Source organism: Ammospiza nelsoni, chromosome 27 (genome assembly GCF_027579445.1).
Source record: "Ammospiza nelsoni isolate bAmmNel1 chromosome 27, bAmmNel1.pri, whole genome shotgun sequence".
NCBI lineage: Eukaryota > Metazoa > Chordata > Aves > Passeriformes > Passerellidae > Ammospiza > Ammospiza nelsoni.
In genome coordinates, this window is record NC_080659.1 from 6,469,356 (window position 1) to 6,485,360 (window position 16,005).

At 70.0% G+C, this 16,005-nt stretch overlaps 2 protein-coding genes across 2 annotated transcripts; one reads left to right on the forward strand and one right to left on the reverse strand.

Moving 5' to 3' along the window:
* The first annotated feature begins 1,101 nt into the window (after positions 1-1,101).
* On the forward strand, positions 1,102-9,486 carry NCAN (neurocan). Its single transcript, XM_059489604.1, is given in 16 exon segments — positions 1,102-1,174; positions 2,291-2,692; positions 3,152-3,326; positions 3,516-3,643; positions 4,236-4,529; positions 4,771-5,477; positions 5,479-5,617; positions 5,696-6,757; positions 6,932-7,048; positions 7,158-7,271; positions 7,443-7,601; positions 7,691-7,773; positions 7,855-7,956; positions 7,958-8,000; positions 8,520-8,702; positions 8,795-9,486. Coding segments are annotated over 16 exon segments (3,930 nt in total). The 3' UTR covers positions 8,944-9,486.
* A 1,310-nt stretch (positions 9,487-10,796) lies between these two features.
* HAPLN4 (hyaluronan and proteoglycan link protein 4) lies at positions 10,797-14,092 on the reverse strand. The gene is made up of 4 exons (XM_059489836.1): positions 13,975-14,092; positions 12,961-13,323; positions 11,947-12,249; positions 10,797-11,128 (listed from the first exon to the last, which is right to left on the reverse strand). Exons 1-4 carry the CDS (start codon positions 14,090-14,092, stop codon positions 10,797-10,799), a joined length of 1,116 nt encoding a protein of 371 aa, XP_059345819.1.
* Between the last annotated feature and the right edge of the window lie 1,913 nt (positions 14,093-16,005).

Consider the following 16,005-nt stretch of genomic DNA (forward strand, 5'->3'; position numbering starts at 1 on the left):
CTTTCCCGCTTCTCCTGCTGCGAAAGCAAATCCCGCAGGAACGCTGATGGCAGGGGAGGCACGACTCGGCCAATGAATTTATATCGTTTGCCGAGAATTTTCTATTTTCCCCCTGGAGTGGGAGGAATGGGCAGAGTTTGGCGCTGACCCGGCGGAATTCCCTTCGCGGAGCTCCCCGAGCGGGGCTGCAGGAGCCGCTGGCGCTGCCCCGGGGCTGCTTTGGGCTTTTCCAGCCCCTGGGGGATTCACCCGGCCAAAGGCGCCCCCGCCGCCCATTCCGGAGCCCGGAATGTCCCAGGTCACCTCCCTGTCCCCTCCCAGCTCGTGGCTCTGGGGACAGAGCGCCCCGCGGAGGGGAAGGGGCTGCCAAGGCTTTTTTCTCGAAGAGAAATCAGATTAAACGCGGTTCTGCATCCCCGAAAAGGCCCTTTGCCAGCGGGGGTCTCCTTTCTTCTCGCCATTTCTCTCTTTCTTTCTTTCTTTCTATTTGCGTCCCATAAAAGCACAGAAGGGACGGGGGGAGGCACCGAGGGATGAGAAATGGAGCATCGGGGACGGGGGGTGAGGCACACTCGGTTTGGGGCTCCCGGTGCTCCCCAAATCCGTGCCTGGCACAGGGCAGGGATGGGACAAAGCAGGAGCAGCGAATTCCAGCGTGGATCTGGGGGGGACTCGGGGGTTGGCTCGGGCTCGTGGGCACGTGGTGGCACTTTGGGGTTGGTTTGGGGGGCGCTGGGGGTGCCCGCGGTGCCTCTGCCCGGCTGGCTGGGCACCCCAGGGCTGAGGGATGGTGCTGGTGGGAGCTGGGTGATGGTGGTGGGCACGGGAATATGGCTGTGGTGGGCACTGGGTGATGGCTGTGCCAGGCGATGGTTGTGGTGGGAGTTGTTTGATGGAACTGGGTGGTGATGGTGGGCACAGGGTGATGGTGATGGGCACTAGGTGATGGTGGCAGCCCCTGGGTGATGGTGACAGGCTCTGGGTGTCCAGGATGGCACGGCCTGGCAGGTCAGGGGTGGCACGGGCATGGCACGGCCTGGCATGTCCAGCATGGCACGGCCTGGCACGGCCTGGCAGCCCCGCTGTGCCCGCAGGTCCAGGATGGTCCCTGTGATGGGGGATGCCGCCTGCTGGGTCCTGCTCGGGCTCTCCCTGCTCCCCATCGCCGTCCTGGGTAAGTGCTCGGCGGCCGGGGCTCGTTAGGGAGCGAACGGCAATTAATGATGAGCTCGGGGCCAGTTCATCAATAAATCCCGGGCAGGGCTGGGGCCGCCGTGGGATTAGGGAGGGAGAAGCCCCCAGGCCCCCTCCCTCCGCTGGGATCGCTGCAGGCGAGACCGCAAATCCTTAAATCCCCCTCCCCAGGCCCGGCTGAGCCCCCCGGGGATTTGCCGCGGCTCGGAGCCGTGTCCCCCCCTGTCCCCCCCGGCTTCGGGGACACCGCTGCTCGGGGGGCTTCGGGACCGGGGGTTTGGGGATCGGGGGGTTTTGAGATAGGGGGCTTTGGGATCGGGGGGTTTGGGATCGGGGGGTTTGGGGTCGGGGGGCTTGGGGATCGGGGGCTTTGGGACCGGGGCATTTTGGGATCCGGGGCTTTGGGATCGGGGGGATTTGGGGTCGCCCAGCCCGAAGCGCTCCCTGTGCCCCGATGAGCCGAGGGCTGAGAGGGAGGGGGAGGAAGGCCCCGGGGGGGAGGAAGGCCCCGTGGGAGAGGGGGGGATTAGTGGCTGTCCCCGGCCCCCCGCTGGTCCCTGACCCCACTGGGGGCTCCAGGGGGGCCCGAGACGCGGGGGATTTGCGGCGGCGCTGGGAGCCTGCACAGGCTGGGACGGGATTAGCGCGGGAGGAAGAGGAGGAGGAGGATGAGGAGAGGGCGGTCACGGTCCTGCCACGCTTTATCCCAGCACGGGGGGGCTTTTCCCCGTGCCACCGGGCTCGGGGGCGTCCTTGGCGAGCGATCCCCCTGTGGTGGCAGGGCCAGGCGCGCTGGTGTCCCCCGGGAGCCGAGTGGCACCCATGGGTGCAGAGCAGCGCCCTCACCCTGGGGACACCCCGAGGGGCCGGGCAGCACCCCGGGGAGGGGCGCGGACCCCTCCGAGTGGGGGTTCCGCCCCAGAGGGGTCACGGCCGGGCTGCAGCCGCTCGATGGGGCGGCCGCGCTTTATCCCACCCCATCATCCCGTTCCTGCCCCTCCTGGGGGGCTCAGCGGAGCCCCCCACACCCTGCCATGCCCCCAACCCTCCGTGCCGTGCCCAAACCCCCGGGGCAGCCGCGCCGCTGTCCCCGCAGGCGCGCAGGACGAGGGGAAGGTGATCCACATCACCCGGGTGCAGCACCAGGCGGTGCGCGTGGGGCTGGGCGAGCCCGCGACCCTGCCCTGCCTCTTCCTGCTGCACCCCCCGGCCTCGCTGGGCCCCAACGAGCCCCCGGAGCCGCCGCGCGTCAAATGGAGCAAGGTGCGCTCGGCCGGCGGCCAGCGGGAGGACGCGCCCGTCCTGGTGGCCAAGGAGAGCGCCGTGAAGGTGGTGCGGGCCTACGAGGGCCGGGTGGCGCTGCCCGGCTACGGCCGCGACCGCTCCAACGCCTCGCTGCAGCTGCGGGCGGCCCGCGCCAGCGACGCGGGGCTCTACCGCTGCGAGGTGGTGGCGGGCATCGACGATGAGCAGGACCTGCTGCCGCTGGAGGTGACGGGTGAGCGGGCACGGCCATGGGGCACGGCCAGGGGGGCGCTGGGGCGGTCGTGCAGCCCCTGGCGCTGAGGGAGGGTGGGTGGGATGGGCATTCAGGGTGAGCTGGGCACCCCGTGAGAGCTGGGCACCCCATGAGAGCTGGGCACCCCGTGAGAACTGGGCACCCCATCTGTTCCCTGCACCCCATGAGAACTGTGAGCCCCATTTATTCCCTTCACACAATTTACTCCCTGCACCCTATTTTCTCCCCGTACCCCATGGCAGCTCTCCCCTCCATGTACCCCCTACAAGCCGTGTCCCAAGTGCCCCATGGCAGTTGGGCACCCCATGAACCCGAAACCCCGTCCCAGTTCTGCACCCCGTGCCAGCCCCGCACCCCGTGCCAGCCCCGCACCCCGTGCCAGCCCCGCATCCCCGCAGCCGCGTCCTGCTGCCCCATGTCCCCTCTCGCTGTCCCCAGGCGTTGTGTTCCACTACCGGCCCGCGGGCGAGCGCTACGCGCTGAGCTTCCCCGCCGCCCGCCGCGCCTGTCGCGACAACTCCGCCGTCATCGCCTCCCCCCAGCACCTCCAGGCCGCCTTCGAGGACGGCTACGACAACTGCGACGCGGGCTGGCTGAGCGACCAGAGCGTGCGGTGAGAGCGCGGGGCGGGCCAGCCTCCAAAGCACCCCCCAGACCGCCCCCAAACCACCCCTGCCCACTCCGGGCACCCCCGGGCCATCGCCTGGCCACTCTGGGAGCCCCCAGGAACCCCCGGGCACCCCCGGGCACCCCGGGCCGCCCTCCTCGCGGAGCCCCGCGCCCACCGTGCCCCTCCCGGCAGGTACCCCATCACCCTGTCCCGGCCCGGCTGCTACGGAGACCGCGAGAGCCTCCCCGGCGTGCGCAGCTACGGCCGCAGGGAGCCCGAGGAGCGCTACGATGTGTACTGCTACTCCCGGGAGCTGCGAGGCAAGGGCTGCGCGCCGGGAGGGTGCCCGGGGGGTCCCGGGGGGGTCCCTGCGTGCCCAGGGGGTCCCTGCGTGCCCACGGCCTGGCCACGAGCACGGCTGGGTGCCCAGGGGTGTCCCTGTCCTTCCCCTGGCCATGGTGTGGCTGGGTGCCCGCGTTGTCCCTCCGCGGTCACAGTGTGGCTGGCTGGGTGCCCAGGGATGTCCCTTTGTGGCCATGGCATGGCCGGGTGCCCAGGGTGTCCCTTCCCGGCCATGGTGTCCCCACGATATCCCTCTGTGTCCATGGCACAGCTGGGTGCCCAGGGATGTCCCTTCCCCACCATGGCACGGCTGGGTGCCCAGGATGTCCCTCCGTGTCCTTGGCACGGCCGGGTGCCCACGATGCCCCTCCATGGCCATGGTGTCCCCACGATGTCCCTCCACGGCCACCCCTCCGGGCGTCCCTGCCCAGCGGGTCCGCGTGGGTGCCAGCGCTCCGTGCCATCCTTGGCACCGCCACCGAGCGTTGCCACAGCGCTCAGGCCACGGGGCCACCCCAAAAGCGCCATCCCCCTCGTGTCGCGGCGTCCCCAAGAGCCCCCTCTCCGCAGGGACCGTGTTCTACGCCACGGCTCCGGGGCGCTTCACCTGGCAGGGCGCCCGCCGGCACTGCCGCAGCCGCGGGGCAGCGCTGGCCACCACGGGCCAGCTCTACCTGGCCTGGCGACAGGGCCTGGACCAGTGCGACCCGGGCTGGCTGGCGGACGGCAGCGTGCGCTACCCCATCCGCCAGGCGCGCCCCAAGTGCGGGGGCGAGGCCCCGGGCGTGCGCACCCTCTACCAGTTCCCGAACCGCACCGGCTTCCCCCCCGCCGCCTCCCGGTTCGACGCTTACTGCTACAAAGGTGAGGGGGACCCCCGAGCCGCCCCCCGGAGCCCCCCGCCGCTCCCTCCTTCCCGCGGGGAAAATTGCTGCGGATTAATATTTAATTGGGGAATTAATGAGATAAATGAGGGGGGCGGCGCTGGGAGGGAGCTCAGCTCCGCCCGGCTGCGGGGCGGGGGATGCCGTGCTCGGTGCTGAGGGAGCTGCGGGACCCCCGGGTGCCCTCGGTGGCACCGCTGACCCCCGTGCTGTCCCCACAGCCGCGGGTCCCGGTGACGCGGAGCCGCCGGTGCTGCCGGTGCCGCCCACGCCCGACCCGCCGGGCAGCGACAACGTGCTGGTGGAGCACGGCGAGGACCCGGGCACGTCGGGGGACACCCGCGACGTCCCCCGCGACCGCCACGACCTCCTGTCCCCGCCGGGGCCCGCGGCGCCGGGCGGCGATGAGGACGAGCAGCTGCGGGCGGGCGGCGGCGGCGCGGGGACACCGCGCGGTGACCGCCCTGGCACGGCCCCGCCACCGGCACCGGCACCGGCGGCTCCGGGGCTGCCCGCGGGCCGTGCCGCATCCCCGCCGCCCACCGCGGCCACCGCGCCGGCCTGGCCCCACGAGGAGGAGCCTCTGAACGCGGTGGATGCCGAGAGCGCCCGGCGGGACCCTCCGAGCGCCAGCGCGGCCCGAGGAGACCCCGCGGGACCCCCGGGCACCCTCCCGGCCCATCCCCACGGCCCAGCCCCGGAGCGCAGCGCCGGCCCGTCCTTGTCACCGCCTGGGCTGGGCACGGTCCCCAGGGCGGCCCCGGAGCCCCCCGGCACCACCCCGGGCAGCTCCAGCGCCCCGAGGCGGAGCTACCCCGGCCTCAACGGGCGCTACTTCCAGCTCCAGCGGCACCGGGACCCCGCGGTGACAGCGGGAATCGTCACCTCTGGGGACCCCGCGGTGGCAGCGGGGACCGTCACCCAGGCCCCCCGCGCTGGCGCAGGAGGTGCGGGGAGCCGCGGCCAATGCCGTGGAGCTGTGGAGCCCCCCCCGAGGCGGCAGCGAGAGCCCCCGGCGGGAGGGTCCCCAGGCGTCCCCCAACGCGCTGCAGGAGGACCCCAGCCCCGGTGAGTGACCCCGGACACGGGCGCGGCTCCCGGCGCGGTCACCGCTCGGTGACACCGTGGCCGCGCCGTCTCTTGCAGGGTTCGTGGCCGCCGCCACCGCCCCGGCGGATCCGGGGACCCCCGCGGGGACCCCGCCCGTGCCGCCGCCGTCCCCCGCCGTTCCCCGCGACGCTCGGGGACACCGCGACACGGCCAGCGCCCGCGGGGACTCCCCGAGGCCACCCGCGGAAGGCACCGAGGACTTCTCCGGGGACGGCCCGTCCCGGGAGGGCTCCGCGCCCCCGCTGCCGCCGCTGCCCCCGGCCCCGCTGGTGGCCGAGGGTCCCGAGCTGCCCCCGCAGCCCCGCGGGGACGGCAGCGACGGCAGCGGGGCCGCGGGGGACGGCGCGCTGGAGCGGCAGAGGAAGGCGGTGACGTTCCTGGAGCCGGAGGGTCCCTCCGAGGGACACCCTGCCGCCCCCGGCCACAGCGAGGGGGCTCCTCCCGCGCCCCGGGGCCGCTCCGGCCCCACGGCTCCCAAAGGGGCGGCCGAGCCCCGCCAGGAGCAGCCGGAGGAATCCAGGGGTGTCGGGAATGGCGCAGCCGAGCCCAGCACCGAAACGGCCGCGTCCCCCCCGGCCTGGGGTGTCCCCTCACCGTCCCCGTCCCCCGCGGGCACCGAGGCGCTGCTGTGGGCCGGCGCGGAGCGGCCGGAGGAGCCGGCGCTGCTGGAGCCGGGGGCCGAGGAGGGCTCCGCAGGCTTCGCTCCCCCAGACCCGCAGCCCACCCAGCGCTCCGAGCCGGGGCCGGGGGCGGCCGAGCAGCTCCTCCTGTCCCCCCGCGCCACCCCCGGGCCCCCGACCCCACCGGCCCCCGGCGAGGAGGACGCGTCCGGCGAGGCCAGGCGGGAGGAGCCCCCCGCGCCCCTCGGCTCCGCCACCCGCGGGCCCTGGCCGTCCCCCGGTGCCCCCCAGGCCGGGGGAACGGAGCCCGCCGGGTCCCCGAGCTCGGGGCTGCTCCCGGAGCCCTCAGCGGAGCCCGAGCTGGGGAGCCCGGGGGGGTCCCCGCTGCTGGACACCGACAGCGGCAGCGGGGAGGAGCCGGCGCTGGACGAGCGGGAGCTGTTGGCCTGGGCGGGCACCGGCAACGCCAGCGGGCACGGTGAGCCGCGGGCACGGTGAGCGGCGGGCACCGGGGCTGTGGGAGGCTTTGAGGCGGAGGTTTGGGCGGTGTCGCTCCTTTTATCCCAATTTCCTCGCTCGGAGCCGATGGGGCGGCAGCGGGGGTGGCACCGCGCCCCCCAGGCTGGCTCAGGGCGCCGGTGCCGTCCCGCAGCGCCGCCGGACCCGTGCCAGAGCAACCCGTGCCTGCACGGCGGGACGAGCCGCGCCAACGGCACCGTGTGCGGCTGCAGCTGCGCCCCGGGCTTCACCGGCGAGAACTGCGAGATCGGTGAGTGCCGGGCACCGGGCGTGGGCGGCCCCGCGGCTCCGGGCGCTGCGCGGTGTCCCCTCCCCGCTCGCTGGTGTCGCCGCGCCCGCAGCTGCCGCTGTCCCCGCAGACATCGATGACTGCCTGTCCAGCCCGTGCCAGAACGGCGGCACCTGCATCGACGAGGTCAATTCATTCGTGTGCCTCTGCCTGCCCAGCTACGGCGGCAGCCGCTGCGAGAAAGGTGTGGACAGCCCCGGTGTCCCCCGGTGTCCCCCCGGTGTCCCCCGGTGTCCCCCGGTGTCCCCCGGCCCGGCTGTGTCACCGCTGGACCCCGCGGAAGGGGACACAGATCCCGCCAGGCGGGGCTGGGGTCGCTCCCTGGCTGTGCCGCCACTGTCGCGCTGTCCCCCAGACACGGAGGGCTGTGACCACAACTGGCACAAGTTCCAGGGCCACTGCTACCGCTACTTCGCCCGCCGGCGCTCCTGGGAGGACGCGGAGCGCGACTGCCGGCGCCGGGCCGGGCACCTCACCAGCATCCACTCGCAGGAGGAGCACGCCTTCATCAACGGTGCGCCGGGGGTCCCCAATCCCCCGATCCCCCCTCCCCGGGCTCCGCTCGCCCCCTCCGTGCGAGCCGCGGGTGCCCTCTCCCCGCAGGCTTCGGCCACGAGAACACCTGGATCGGCCTCAACGACCGCATCGTGGAGCAGGACTTCCAGTGGACCGACAACACCGCCTTGGTGAGGACTTGGGGGGCTCGGGGGCCTCGGGGTGCGGGGAGGGGGTGCGGGGGGCGTCACCCGCTCCGGTGGGCCCCGCAGCAATACGAGAACTGGCGGGAGAACCAGCCCGACAACTTCTTCGCGGGCGGTGAGGACTGCGTGGTGCTCGTGTCCCACGAGATCGGCAAGTGGAACGACGTGCCCCTGCAACTACAACCTGCCCTACATCTGCAAGAAGGGCACAGGTAGCGCCCCCATCCCGCAGGTGTCCCCGTCCCGCAGTCCCTGGTGTTCCCATCCCACAGGTCCCCGTGTCCCCATCCCGCAGTGCCGGTGTCCCTGTCCCCACCCCGCAGCCCCCAGACCCATCCCCAGCCCCTCTCCCAGGCCAACTCCCGCAGTTCGCCCCTAAATCTCCATTTTTTCCTCTTTCCCCGCGCTCAATCCCTCCCTCAGCGCTCGGGTTTGTTTAATTTGCTCCCTTCGAACCCATTAAATTCCCATTCCTTACCTCGGGAAGTTCCATTAACCTCCAGCTGCTCCTCCCCACCCCGCGCACTAATGACGCCCCAATAAGGCCATTAATTAGCCAATTAAACCCTGGGGACAGACAGCTCGCTGCCACCCTGACGGACGAGCCTGTCCCGAAGCCAACAGCGGTGTCCCCAGGGGTGGCCGGGGGGGCTCCTGGGTGTCCCGGACCGCTGTCCCTTGTCCCCTCCCAGTAACGGGGGGTGACGGAGCTCTGTGCCCCCCGTTCCCAGTGCTGTGCGGGCCCCCCCCGGAGGTGCCGAACGCTTTCCCGGTGGGGAAGAGGAGGGAGCGGTACAACATCCACTCCAGCGTGCGCTACCAGTGCCACGAGGGCTTCACCCAGCGCCACGTGCCCACCATCAGGTGCCACAGCAGCGGCAAGTGGGACCGGCCCAAAATCCTCTGCACAAAACGTTAGTGGGGCACCCGGGAGGGGCTGATCCCCGTGGGAAGGGTCCCGAACCCGGGGCTGACCCCCCCGCGTGCCCCGCCTTGCCCCCGTTAGCCAGGCGGTCGCACCGAGCGCGGCGGCACCGGCGGCACCGGCACAGCCACCCGCACCACCAGCACCACCACCACAAACCGCGCAAGGAGCGGCGGAAACGCCGCCAGCGCCTCCGGCTGGACTGGATGGAGGAGGGCCACTACTTCTAGAGCCGGGCGAGCACAACGGGGTCCCCGGGGGCGGTGGTGGCGCCCCCCGGCCCCGTCCCACCCCTCCCGCACCCCTTTTTTAGCCCCCTTTTGGCTTTAGCTCCGTAGGATGCCCGGCCCCGTAGGGAATAGGATCCGGAGGGGGCGGCTGCGTGTGCGCCCCCAGCCCTCCCTGCATGTCCCGCGCTCAGCCCCCGGCCCGGGCTGGGCCCCCAGCCCCCACGGGGACCCCCCAAGCTGGGCTCTGTCCCTGTCCCCAGACCGGGGCTGAATCAGGCAGCCCCCCGGTCCCACCCGGGGCGGCTCTGGTTTTTTTAGCAGCCCCCCCCCCCTCCATTTCCCCGCCCCAGCTCCCCGGGGCGTCCCCGCGGCCGGCACGGCTGGGGCGGGGGGGACACGGCGGCTGCGGGGTCACTGTCCCGCTCTGGGGGTGCTCGGTTTGGTTCTGTCCCCTCTCCGCTCGTTTCGGGTCCCCGTTGGAGTTGGCGTGTGTGTGTGTGTGTGCGGCGCTTTCCGACCTCTGCTGTTTGCGACGTGACTGCCGTGTCCCCTCCCCGCCCCCCTCCTGGCGCCCCCTCCCCATTTCTGACTCTGCCTTTCTGTACTGCTGGACATTTTAATAAACTTTTTTAACAGTTGAGCGACACCAGCCCTTTCCTGGGGACCCCGGGACGTGTCCCCTGCGGAACCTGGGATGTGTCCCCCGCCTGGCGCCGCTCCCCAGCTGCCTCCTCTCACCGCCCCCATCAATTCCGAATTGTCCCAAACTGTCCCCCAGGGCCCCCCGTGTCACATCCTCCACCTGCTCGCGGTGGTGGCCGTCACCTGTGTCCCCCTCGAGATAGAGAGACGCCAATGGATTTTTTGGGGTGATTCCTGCCCAAAACACCCTCCATCACCCGCCCCCGAGGTTCCCCCGGCCCCTGTCACCCACGGCCCCACTGTCCCCTCCCGGACATTTATTTCCAGTCGTTAAAGGTGATTTACGGGCTGTGCTCAGCTGGAGCGCGTCCCGAGCCCCTCCGGACCGGGGGTCCCCACCCGTGCCACCCTCGCGGTGCCCCCTGCCAGCTCTGTGACCCCGCGGGGCGGCTCCGCTGCTGCTGCCGCTCCTTGGATCCAGCCCCGACCGATCCAAGGATGCCCCGGGCGAGCGGGGAGCGGGCCCGGAGCCCCCCGGGCTGCCCAAGGACACAGCGGAGCCGCGCTCAGCTCTCCAAAGCGGCCGAAGCTTTTATTTCATCTACGTCCAGGGCTGCCAAAGCCTGCGGCGGTGCCCGGCCGGGTGGGCACAGCGCCCGCTGCCCCCCGGCCCTCCCCGCTCCGGCCAAGCCAAGCGGGAGCTGCCCCGGGGGCTGCGGGACCCCGGACGGAGCCAAACCCGGCGCCCCCAATCCTCGCCCAGCGCCACGGGGAGATTTCGAGCTCGTTCAGCGCGGGGACGGGCTGAGGATGAGGATGAGGATGAGGATGAGGATGAGGATGAGGATGAGGATGAGGATGAGGATGAGGATGAGGATGAGGATGAGGATGAGGATGAGGATGAGGACGAGGATGAGGAGGGCGGGGGCTCTGCGGCGCTTTAGCGCATGCAACAGGCGCGCCGAGAAGCGAGAGCTGCGGGAGCGGGAGCCGCTCCGGGCCGGGGCGCAGGCTCCCGGCGGGGCTCACCGAGCCCGGCCCCTCCCGCCGCCCCGGGGCCCCCAAGCGCCCCCGGGGCCGCCAGCCCGCGCCGCCGCCGCCTCTCGGTCCCGGCGGGGGCTGCCCGCAGCTCCCCGCGCCGCGCGGGGCTCGGCCCAAACCCCGAACCCCAAATCCCAAACCCGGGCGCGCTGCCCGAGCGCCCCGAACCCTCACACGCGCTTGGGGAAGCCCGCGGCCACCACGGGCGGCGCGTCCCCGGCCTTTTTGAAGCAGTACACGCCGAAGAGCTTGTACTTCTTGTCGGGGAAGCCGAGGTTGCGCACGCCGGGCTCGCGGCCGCCGCAGCGGGCGCGGGGGTTCACGATGGGGTAGCGGATGCTGCCGTCCTCCAGCCAGCCCGCCTCGCAGCGGTCCAGCAGCTGCAGCTTCCAGGCCGCGTACAGCTGGCCCACCTTGGCCACGGCCGCGCCGTTGCTCTTGCACGCCTGCACGGCCTCCGCGTAGCTCAGCTTGCGGAAGGTCTTCAGGAAATAAACTTTGCCTGGAAAAAGGGGGGATGAAGGGGATGGAGCGTCCTCGGTCCCGCGGGGTGGGGGAGCCCCCGCTCTGGAGCCGCCCCCGAAGCGTTTTTTGGGAATGGATGGAAGCCCTGTGGAGACCCCAAAAAGTTTTGGGGAGGTTGGGGAAGGTGAGGGATATCAGCACTGTGGGGCCTCCAACGCGGTTTTGGGGGCTGGAGGTGATGGAAGCTCTGTGGAGCATCCAAAACATTGCCTTAAACAAAAGAGGTTTTAGTTAAAAAACAAAAAAAACACCCCCAAAAACAAACAAACAAACAAAAAAAACCCCAAACCCACACAACATGTTTTTGCAAAAAAACAACAAAAAAAAAAAAAAAAAAAAAACAAAAAACAAAACTATGAAAAAGAAGGGATTATGGATTTCTTTTCATTTGGATGAAAAAGAAGAGATTATGGCTAAAACCAAGAGGTCTTGGGTTAAAAAAAAAAAAAAAAAAAAAAAAAAAAAAAAAAAAAAGCGGGTTTGACTAAGAAAGATTTTGTGTTAAAAAGAAGAGGGTTTGGATTAAAAAGAAATAGGTTTTGGCAAAAAACAAGAGGTTTTGGAGTTAAAAAAGAGGTTTTGGCTAAGAAAGAAGACACTTTGGATTTAAAAAAGAAGGCTTGGATTTCAGAAAAAAAAAAAGAGGTTTTGGATCAGAAAGAGGAGATTTTGGCTTTAAAAAAAAAAAAGATATTTTGGCTTAAATTTTTTTTTTTCCTTAAACTCAGTTCCAACCCCGCCACTCCATCCTCCCCGTCCCAGCACGGGCAGCCTCCGTGCCTCAGTTTCCCTCACCGTTGAGGTTGGAGGTGAAGCAGAAGGCGTCGTAGTGCTCGCTCTCCTTGTGGCGGTAGCCGTAGTTGCGGACGCCCACGGGCGTGTCCTTGCGGCCGCACTGCTCGCGGGGCCGGGAGATCGGGTACTGCACGGAGCCGTCCTGCAGCCAGCCCGCGTTGCACCAGTCCATGCCCTCCAGCCACGCCTGGTGCAGCTGGTCGTGCGAGGCCAGGATCCCGTCCTGCTCCAGGCACGCCTGCTGCGCCTCGTGGAAGTTCAGCGTGTAGCGCCCCAGGCGAGGGTGGTACGGGAAAATCACCCCTGAGAACGAGGGGTGGCGTTGGGGTTGGTTTGGGGTGGGTTTGGATCGGGGTGAGGCTTTGGAGCGGGGGAGAATCGCCTGGAAAATCCCGCTCATTGTCCCTGTGCATTGCGTTTTGGGCGTTCTGGGTTTTGGGGCTGCAGGGAGCCCCAAACTCCAGGAGATTCTGCTCTGGGGCTTGGGGAAATGGGAATTCTGGTTGGGAGAATCGCCTGGAAAATCTCTCTCCTTGTCCTTCTGCAAGGAGTTCTGGGAGTTCCAGGAACCCCACATTCCAGGAGATTCTGCTCTGGGGCTTGGGAAAAAGGGAATTCTGGTTGGGAGAATCGCCTGGAAAATCTCGCTCATCGTCCCTCTGCAAGGAGTTCTGGGAATCCGGGTTTTGGGAGCTCCGGGAACCCCAGATTCCAGGAGATTCTGCTCTGCCGTTTGGGAGCATCGGTGGTGCCTGCACAGGGTCCAGCCAAGCCCTGGCATCCCCAATCTGCGCCCTCTGAACCACTAAAAAATCCTTTACCCCCTCTGCCACCTCCTGAACGCCTAAAGCAGCATTTTCCCTGTGCCACCCCCTGTCCCCTGGTGCTTTCTGAGCCGTCACCCCGCGACCTCCATGAGCCACCCCTCCAAATTCCCCCCACCACCAAAACCCCACAACAACCCCACAGCCCCTGAAAATCCCGGGAATGCCGCCCGAGAACACCCCAAGCCACCTTCCAGGTCCAGTTTGACCACGCCGGTGTCATCCTCGAGCTCGTTGGTCACCTCGCACTCGTAGCGCCCGTAGTCCTGCAGGGTCACGTTGCGGATGATGAGCGACGCGTCGCCCACGCCGTCCTCCTGCAGGGCCGTGCGGCCGCGGTAGGGCCCGAACGCCCGGCGGGCCTTGCCCAGCGCCACGAACACGTCCACGAACGCCATGGGCTCCGTCACTTTGGTCCACTTGAGGCGGATCTCGGCCGGGTCGTGCGCGCTCACGTCGTAGTGGTAGCGGCAGGGCAGGATGATGGTGCCGCCGCGGTGCGTCACCACCTTGCCCGGGGCTGTCTGCACCACCACGGCGCCGCTGTCACCCTCTGCGGGACGGGCACGGCTCAGGGCACCGCCACCGTGCCGGAGATGGCACAGGAGGGACGGCATGGCGAAGAGGGATAAGAGTGTATTTTGGGTGAATTCTCCTCTTTTAGGGGCAGGAAAGATGAGGATGTGGGGTCACATGTTAGGGGGAATTCCTCTCTTTTGGTGGCGAAGTAGGATCGAGATATGGAAGCATCTTTTGGGTTGAGTTCCCCTTTCTATGGGGTAAAGGAGGATGGGGATGGGGGGGTGAACTTTGGGGGAAATTCTCTGCTTTTAGGGGCAAGGAAGGATGGAGATGTGGGAGCATCTATTGGGTTGAGTTCCCCTTTTTATGGGGCAAAGCAGGATGGGGCTGTGAGGTCACATTTGGGGACAAAGTAGGATAGAGATGTGGGAGCATCTATTGGGTTGAGTTCCTCTTTTTAGGGGCAAAGCGGGATGGCGCTATGGGGACACACTTTGGGGGCAATTCCCCTTTTTTGCCAACCCCAAGGAGAGATCGGGATAACCCCAGTGTGGCTCTCACAGGACTGAGGGGCCACATCAGAGCCCTGCCCCGCTTTGATGCCGTTAAACCCAGCACCCCAAAGGCTGCGGGCGCTTCCCAACCCCAGACCCGCCCCAGCCCCACGGCAGACCCCACTCACCCATGACATGAACCACCTTCTTCCTGCCGCGGGCGTTGGGCAGCGCCTCGGGGGCCGCCAGGGCGGCGAGGAGCAGCAGCGCCGCGGGCCCGGCGGCCCAGGGGCTTTGGGGACGCATCTGGGGGGGAACAGCAGCGCCCTGAGCGCCCCCAGACCCCCCGAGCCTGAGGGGACCCCCGGGAATGCCCAGCCCGGGAATGCCCACCCGAGGGGTGCCCACCCGAGGGGTGCCCGCACCCGCTGCCACCGCCCCATGCCCAGGCGGGGTCGGGCGGGGCTGGGGCGGTCGCTGCGCCCCCCGGAGCCCCCCAGGGACCCCCCGGTCCCGGCTCTGACCTCGGGGCGCCCCGGGGCTCCCAGGCGGGGTGAGAATCCCGCAGCGGGCCGGACCTCCCCCGTTATTTATGGCACCTCTGAACGGGAACCGATGGGCACGGAGCGGGCAGCGGCGCCCCCCGAGACCCCCGGCAGCGCCTCCTCCCCAAGGACAGCGCGGAGGGGCCGGGGGGAGCCTCCCCCTGCTCGGGGGGCTGCGGTGCGGAGCGCGCGCTCTGGGGGCGCCCCAAATGCCGGCCTGGCTCTGGGGCTGCCCCCCGGGGGTCCCATCGGGGGGCAGGGGCACGGACAGACCCCCGGCGGTCACCGCTCCGTGTCCGGGGGCAGAGGGAGCGCAAAGGGAGCGGGGCAGCCGCTGCCCGGGGCTCGGGGTCCGCTCGGGGGGCACGAAAAGCGGGGCAGCCCCCGGGGGTCCCGGTGCCCGATCGGGGGCAGGGGGAGAGGGGCAGCCCTCCGGTGGTCCCGGTGCCCAGCCCGGGCTGGGGGCGAGCGGGGCAGCCCCGGTGCCCGGGCAGACGGAGCGGGGCACCCCCCACCCAGCCCCGGGGGTCCCGGTGCCCGGTCCGGGGGCTGGGGTAGCGGGAGCCCCCCCCGGGCTCTCCGGTGGCCGCCGCGGGGGCAGCGGGAGCGGGGCAGCCCCGCGGGTCTCGGGGCAGCGGCTGCGGCGGTGGCGGCGCTCGGGCCCGGCGCGGTGTTGCAGTGCGGGACACTGCGGCGGCGGCCCCGGGGCTGCGGGACTCCGGTGCCCGGGCGGGGACAGCGCAGCGCGGGGGGAGCCCCGTTCCCGCCGCCGCCGCCCCGCAGAGAGCGACCCCCGCCCGCCGCGCCCCTCCCTCAGCCGGGGGTCCCGTCCCGGTGCCCCGCGCCCGCCCCGCAGCGAGGGAGCGGCGGCCGCAGCCCCGCACTCACCGTGTGCCCGGTGCCGGCCCGCGGGAGGGGCCGCCGGTGCTGCCGGTAACTCCTCCGCTGCCTCCCCCGGTGCCTCCCCCGGTGCCTCCCCCGGTGCCTCCCCCGGTGCCTCCCCCGGTGGCTCCTCCGGTAGCTCCGCCGGTGCCGCCGCTGCGACACCGGGAGCTCGTCCCGGCCCTGCCCCGGTGCTGGCGCTGCGCAGGACCGGCCGCTCGCCAAGGTCACCGGCCCGCCCGGTGCGTCCCGGAGCCGCGGGCACCGCCGGGACCCCCGGCCGGGCTGCGGGCACAGGAACCGGAGCCGGTAAATCCCCGCCGCGGGCGCCGCAAGGGCGGCTGTGCCCACCCCGCCCCAGCCCGGGCACCCACGCGGCGGTGCCACCCCAAAAACCCGGTACCACCCCCGCCCGCCGTCTGCCCACCCCCCAAAATCCCCGGTACCACCCCCAAAATCCCACCCTGAGCCCACCCTGGCACCGCAGGGACCCCGGCCCAGCCCCGGCGTTCCCTGGGCACAGCGGGCACACGGGCTCGGAGCGAACTTTGGCTCCTTTATTTTGTCACCAACGTCCCCCCGGCGCTGTCGCCACCCCCGAATCCCCCCAGCCCGAGCCGGGGCACCGGGACGGGACCGGGACCCACCGGGACAGGACCGGGACGGGATTGGGACCCACCGGGAGGGACCGCGGCCCCGCCAGCCCCACACGGGCGGGGCTGTGACTGCAGCGATGTCCCCGCCGAGCGTCCCAAGGTCCCCCCACAGCTTTTGGGGGACCGGAGCATCCCT